Source organism: Diplotaxodon limnothrissa, linkage group LG13, assembly GCF_057381915.1.
Source record: "Diplotaxodon limnothrissa isolate DT_005_m linkage group LG13, D_limnothrissa_male_GT1.1, whole genome shotgun sequence".
NCBI lineage: Eukaryota > Metazoa > Chordata > Actinopteri > Cichliformes > Cichlidae > Diplotaxodon > Diplotaxodon limnothrissa.
In genome coordinates, this window is record NC_140608.1 from 3261626 (window position 1) to 3269284 (window position 7659).

General features: G+C 38.6%; 1 protein-coding gene across 1 annotated transcript; it reads left to right on the top strand.

Annotated features, from left to right (window-relative positions):
* On the top strand, positions 1 to 7458 carry LOC146619679 (transmembrane protein 41A-B-like). Its single transcript, XM_085369643.1, has 6 exons — positions 1 to 211; positions 305 to 500; positions 4007 to 4157; positions 4279 to 4440; positions 4634 to 4772; positions 4864 to 7458. The coding sequence occupies exons 2-6, from the start codon at positions 361 to 363 to the stop codon at positions 5097 to 5099; spliced, it is 828 nt and encodes a 275-aa protein (XP_085225769.1). The 5' UTR covers positions 1 to 211; positions 305 to 360; the 3' UTR covers positions 5100 to 7458.
* The last annotated feature ends 201 nt before the right edge of the window (positions 7459 to 7659 follow it).

The window sequence follows — 7659 nt, forward strand, 5'->3', positions numbered from 1 at the left end:
CTGTAGATATATACCGACCATTAACTCATCCTGATTATTACGACCTGTTGGGATGAATTTTTGGTGTTATTTTAAATAAGACGTGTTGGGGGAGAAACTGTGGGCACAAAGCTTCTTTTCCATCAGTCTAAAGAAAGTTTGCCCGGCTGCCATGTGATCCGTGTGCCGAACACCGGCCAGAATGTCAGCCGTCACCGTAGCCTGGTTCTCGGTAAGCGACACCCACTTTTTTCGCTGCCGTCCAACTGAACCGCAGCACGTCGACTTTATCTCATCGGCGGTTTTCCCCTTTGCTTAAATTCAGCCCGAGTTGTCAGCGGAGTTTTATCCGGTGATCACGGAGTTTCTGTAGGGAGCAACATGCGCTCCTTAACGGGACTGGCTGCAGTTGTCGGGGCGGCAAGTGTCTACCTCTACCTGCTGTCCACGCATCTTCCCCCGGGACCCAAGCAGCTCCAGCCTGGCTCCCAGGGGGAGCACGAGGAGGTCCAGGAGTACAGGTAAGGAAACTTTACATACTTTACATGCAGAATTCAAGTTTGGGCAAAAATATTACTTTCAGTTATTAGAGCCACTTGGTGTTACTGATGGATATGCAGGTAAGTCAATTATCATAGCAGTATTACATTAACCTGTTCCTTATTATCAGTATTATTGGGTGTCTTTGACAAAGCTGGTACTTATGGTACTCCATTCTTTAAAATCTATCTGCCTATAATCTGAATTTGGACTGCAGGCATTTTTCACCAAAGCACGGTGCTAATACTCTTCATAAGCAGAAAATCTTGGTTGAGAGAAGGTTGTGAGTTGTGGCTTTAGTGCAGAGAAATCTTTTTCTTTTTTTACTTACACGCTTTTATCTGAGACATTTTTAGTCAGGAGGAAAGTGAAATAAAATAATTCCTGGATACATTTGTTTTATGACACCCCTAAAGTCTGTCTTAAAATTCCTTGGGGATTCCCTGGCCTCCCCCCATCTTGGAAACCAAAGCAGTAGTGACATATAACCTTCCCATCATTGAATTAGTTGGAACATGATGTGAACTCATCTAAAGATATGAAGGTCTAAAATTATATATGCCTAAAATAAAGGATATTTGTTTTTAAAGTATCACATCTACAATAAGTATCACATTAATAATTTATTATTATTATTGTTATTGTTGCACTAAAATATTATCTGCTTGATATTTACATCATGTCTCCTCAAGTACATACTGGACCCAAGCTATACTGGACCGATTAACTCACTTCTAAGTGTGTATGTGTGTGTGTATTAGTGTTTTGAAGTGATTTATTTTCTATATGTGTGTCTCAGTGTGTGTGTGTGTGTGTGTGTGTGTGTGTGTGTGTGTGTGTGTGAGAGAGAGAGCGAGAGAGAGAGAGTTATGAAACTGATATGTTGTAATGTGCCAGACGGTCAAGTGTGAGGTTGTCTAGAGATGATAGAATAACGCAGACCAATGCACTCTGAAGCCAAGAGTAGGATCCTTGAGTGTGTATGTGTGTGTGTTGGAGAGAGAAAGGGTGCACTCCCAGTAAAATGATATTACCCATATTTTGTTACTTATAAAGTAAAAGCATAGCGTGAGTGGATCTGGTGAGGTGACGTTTTCAATAAAAATTTCTATTTTTATTTACGGATGAGAAGTAGTGTTGTCTGATGAGAAGTAAAAAAGAGCCGCCAGGTGCTAAAAAATAAACCTTAGACTCAAACGTTAGAACAGGCTTTTCCCCGCAGCACGCCGTGTAATAAATACTCACAAAGAAAACGGTGGCCGTTACAACTTATGTCTAAAAATGTATAGTTTCATGCCTCTGTTAAAACACTCGACTCCAGCTACATGACGCGCAGCAGGAAACACTTCCCGCAAGTCGAGCTGCACGAGATTCACAGAATTTACAGAAAATGTTAAATTTTTGTGATTTATATCATTATCGGGACGATAGAATTCTTATATCGGGATATGAGATTTTGGTCATATCGCACAGCCTCTGCAATGTTATATCTACTCCACTACTCTACATACACAGAGAATGCTCCATAAAGACATTAGTGAGGATGTGCAGCTAAACAAACTATCACCCCATCAACATCAGTACATAATTTTTTCCCCATTTTGTTTAGCTCCAGTATACAGCAGTGGATTTTGAAAGTCCAGACGCACTTACTTTTTTGTGTTGTAAAGTATCATTTTAACTTCAGGGTCATCCACTGCAGGTACGATACATGGAAGATGGAGATGTGATCAGATGCTTGCACAGGAAGGTTATGCCATTCCTTACAAAATCTTAGTTGCTTTCTTCTGAGTCTGTAACTTTAATCTTAGAATTTCTGAGTTATTGTTTTTATTACAAATGACTTTAATCTGAACAAACTGAGCATCACAATGGGGTAGAAAGGTGGTTTAAGTGACTTTGACATGGTTGGTATGGTTGCTGGTGCCAGATGGGCTGATATAAGTATTTCAAAAACTGCCGATCCACTGGGGTTTTTCCACCTGACCACCCTCACAAGAGATAATATCCAGTGACAGCTCTCTAGATGAAAATGTCCTGTTGCGGTCAGGCGAGAATGAACAGACTGCATTGAGCTGATAGGTAAGCAAGTAACTACTCATTACAACCAAGGTATGCAGAATAGCATCTCTGAATGAACAAAACATCAAACTTTAAAGTACATGGGCTACAGCAGCAGAAGACCACACCGGGTGGCACTGCTCTCAGCTAAGAACAAGAAACGGAGGATAGACTTCACATAAGCTCACCAAAAGTGACTCGAAAAACACTGAAGAAAATGTTAATTGGTCTGATAAATCTCAATTTCTGCTGTGGTCCGAATTTGGAGTGATCAACATGAAAGCGTGGATCCATCCTTCCTTGTATCAGAGGTTCAGGCTGAATAATGAGAATAAGTGAGAACCTGTAACCAAATTTATCACTGAAAGAAACAAGAAATTAATTAATAGTTATATATCAGCCCCAGTCACATCTTCTAATGCTGGAGATTACAGTCAGCCTAATACAGTCCGGCTTCATATTAATATCAAGCTAGTGGAAAGCTATATATGAATGTTGTGTGTGTGCGCAGATACAGAGTGTTTTGCATAAGGTTGTGTATTAGCAAAATTTAAAAGTGCCCATGATGACACTTGTAGCTGCTTGAATACAGTACATACACTCATGCAGTTTCATGTATCTGAACCCTCATGCATCATCAACTTGTGGACCAATGACAGAACAGAATATTCGTCCACTGACCAGTGGGAACAAGGAACACTGAATGCCAGAGCAGCTGGCAGAGGAAGCCGGCATCTTGAGTTTCAACTGGGGGGATTTTATTGTGTGTGCATGTGAGCTTTGAGAAGTGTCTTCCTACCCTCTGCGCAAGTCTACAGGCAGCAACACTATTTCTGTCCTTCAATCAGATATATCCTGTTACCCTCTGATTCGCTTTGGTGCACACATGCGCACAGATAGACACACTTCTCTTACACTTTGTGTGTGTGTGTGTTTTTTTTTTTTATCAAATTTAAAAAATACTATATATACAACTCAAAAAAACAATTGCATCATAGTCATGCTGACATTTTTGCCTATGGGTGCTGTAGTTCAACCACTGAACCAATGCAGTAGAAGTAAATGGGGTTTAATTTCAGGCTCTCATATAAAATCCAGATTACTTATATACTGCCATGTACGTGCTGTCTGTCACTGTATTTTTCCATTTATTTTTAATTACCACAAAGCAGAAAATAAGATGATGAAGGTGATTTAAAACGTATCAGATCATTTATTGTTCACAGTACTCAGGTAGCGAAGTAGCATCACATGTGAGCAGACAATGGTAAAAATCAATACCAATTTATTTTTTTAATCATTTTGAAAAAATAAAGGTAGTCAAACCAAAAAAAAGCTCACAACTTGTTAGAATAGTACATACTCTGTTTTTGCCTTTTATACTGTATTTCCATGCACACAGCATTCTTGTGTTTGTTCCATCTAGGCTAAAGTTCCCATCTGACCTGGTCGAGCTACAGGAGCTCGCAGAGATGCTCAAGTTTTACAAAAGACAACACTACGCCTATGTTCTGTTGCTCTTCTGTAGCGCATACCTGTACAAACAGTCTTTTGCCATACCTGGCTCCTCCTTTCTGGTGAGACACACAGTAATGCAAACCAATGATCCGAACTAATCCTGTGTCTTGTTGATTTCCGATAAATATCTTATTCCTACGTGCAAATTTCTTTTAAACAGAGACTGCTTTTCTTCCTCAGAACATGTTAGCTGGTGCAATATTCGGGCCCTGGGAGGGTCTGGTATTGGCCTGCATGCTCGCCACCACAGGCTCCACGTTCTGCTTCCTGCTATCTGCAGCATTTGGAAAGCAGTATGTGGTGTACCTCTTCCCTGAGAAGGTGGCCCTGCTGCAGAGGAAGGTAGGCATGTTTTAAATCCCCTTCTCACCTATTCTCTCACTTTATACTACGCAGCAAATCATTTATTCAGTGAAGGACAAACCAATTACAGTTTCCTCTCTATGTCTTTTTTATCATTTGCTGTCTAGGTTTTAATTTTCTCACATTTCCTTTTATCTTCTTCTCTCCTCACCCATTCTCCTCCCTCCGTCAGGTGGAGGAAAACCGCAGCAGTTTGTTCTTTTTCCTCCTTTTCCTTCGTTTCTTCCCTATGACTCCTAACTGGTTCCTTAACATCACCTGTCCTGTTCTCAACATCCCTATGCATATTTTCTTTTTCTCCGTGTTCATAGGTGAGACCATAGTTTCAAACATGAAACATGCAGACTAAAAAAACCTACAAAACAAGTACTGATCAGTCAGCCACCACTCTCTCGCTTTCAGGTTTGATCCCCTACAACTTCATATGTGTTCGCACCGGAGCCATCCTCTCAGAGATCTCCTCACTGGATGACATATTCTCCTGGGGGACGCTGGCTCAGCTCCTCGCCATCGCCCTCGTGGCCCTCTTACCCGGAGCACTGATTAAACACTACAGCAAAGGTCGCCTCACAGTGGATGGCATGGATAGCAACGGAATCAGTGAGACTGATATCAAGCAGGAACGGAAGAGGCGATGACGGAGTGTGAGGTAAAAGAAGACCTAAATGTAACTTAATGTGAGAAGAAGTGAGGTGAGGAAAAACTGACCGCTGGTTGGCATGTGACCTTTTGGTGACTCCAGATTTCTGTAAGGTCACGCCAGAGAGTTATCATACCTACAGTACGATCTGTTCTGAACTTGGCTTCTGATCATGTTACACCAAGTTTTAATACTGAAGGTTCCCTAAAGGTTTGGGGTAAGTTTTCTGAGATGGGGCTGGAAATGTCTTGGGCTCCTTTGTTACAGCAATACAGAGGCAATTAAATGCCCTAAAACAATAAACGTATTGTTTAAATACATACGCTGTAATGATCTGCACCTATTGTCTTAATTAAACAGGACAGGACTGGCATTTTTATAAGGCTAAGCAGTCCAAAATCTAGAAATGTTCAGATTATTAATCAGATATTATGAAGAAAAGCTGCACATTAGAGCATGTGAGAAGGTAAAACAATCTATTTACAAAATATTTTACCTTAAAAATAGTTGCAGGTTTTTATTTTTTCGACAGTGCCTTGTTTCATGTCATTTTCTTTAACCCTGCGTAATGACCCTGAGAAACTTTTTGAACTTCCCCATCTACAGATCCCAATCTAAATCCTAAAACAAACAAAACATAATTGAAACGGACCGTGCAGTCTCAGTAGTTCTTATGGATATGGCTTTTATGATGATTATGAGTATGTTTGTCATACTGTGAGTTTCATTTCTGGGCAAACTGAAGGGTGTCTGATATACAACATTTTGGTGTTCTTTCAAAAATATAATCAAATTTAGTGCCTTAAAATGACTTTTTTTCCCCCTAAGTTTCCATTGGCTGCTATTCAGGGTTTGTCTCTCTGATCTGGATCTGTCATGGTGGAAAATACACACAAAATATGTAAGGTAGATTTAGACTGAAAGTCCTACGTAACTATTTTTCTAATAACTTTAACATATTACATGGACACTGGACTGGATCTCTTTACAGATATTAGTTTAACAATGTTCTTTATTTTATTCATAAAGAAGAGAGCAGCTAGACTAACATTTCTCTTACATATGTTTATTTAGTAACTAATTTGGTAGTCATTGCTGTTAAAGAAGCTTCATGGAGAAAATATATTTGGACTTTAAAATGTTTTGTACCTGTATTTCCTGAAGCATTTACACATGTGTCTTAATGAAGCTGTTTTTCACTGACATGAGAGGTGTGAGGTTTCATGGTGGTTTCAACAAAGATAATTTAGAGCAACATGCTCTAAATGTTGCAGAAATGTGGAGCTTTTCTGGACTCATTTACAGTAATGAACTAGCTTGTTTTTTTTGTTGTTGTTTTTTAAGAGAGACATTATAATCACTTGTAGAAAAACACTTAAATCACTCAATTCATTCAGTGAAGAGTTAAAATCAGCTTTCCAGCCTTTTATTGTGTCATTTTTAAATATTTAAACTACAGACATGAGAAAATCGTATAATGTGCTCCTATTAACACGTGTGGTGTTGCACTTTACATTTGACTGGAATTGTTCTTTATTTATTAAGTCAATGTTTGAGAGAAGAAAGTCTTTAGAAAGGAGTCTTAAAATCTAGCTTTTTATTTATATCATGAAAGAAAACACACAAAAACAAATGTTAGGTGCAACAGAGGGGCAACAAATAACCTTAACTGAGAAAATGACAAACCTTACTTACAGAAATCTGAATTGTCTGGTGTGTATTTTAGAGGCATTTCATGATCAACCTCATTTCAGGATAATTGTTTGAGTATATGTATATGTACTGTTTTTTGATATTCAACAATATACTACAGTTTAGGATTTAGAGTATCACATTTTATAATGTAGCCTCCCAGTGTGTGAACTTTTCCTGCTTTCCCTGATTTGTGAATGTGAAAAACACCCAAAGTGCCTAACTTATTTTTATCTGTAATTTTGTCAAAGCTACATGATATAAATAAATAAATTCAAGTTTGTTTGTTTTTTTATCAGCAGCGTGAAATTACACATTTATGGGGGGCTGGGGAGTTGCTAAGTATGCTGCCTTTATTTTTAAAGGGCTTTTTGTGTGGGTGGAAGAGGATTTTTATTTTCCTCTTGTTTGATCAAAAATCTTTTCTTCCCCCCTCCATCATGTTTTAGCCATAGACAGCAGAAATGATGGATTTAGCTTACAAATCTGAAAAGTGAAGCCAATGTTTTTGACTTAAACCTTCTATTTAATGCCCATCATGGGGCAAAAAAGATTTTCAGTACTGTGGGAGCCTATGGGAAGTGGCCTAGTGATGAAATTACAGGCTCATCTACACGCTTCAAAATGGGACATCATGGTGGAGTTATCCATCATTTTATATTCTATGGTTGTATGTAATGTAATAAAAATCTAAAATGTTTTTTACTTTGTTTTACTTGTGAATTTCCAATTAGAATCAATAATCGAGTTTAGTGATGAAGTAAAAACGAATTTAGATGCAAACATTTTTTATTTATGCCTTCTGTTACAGTCACTGACCCCGACTAACTTAAAGCAACACACTAAAAACATCCACTGTTACACTG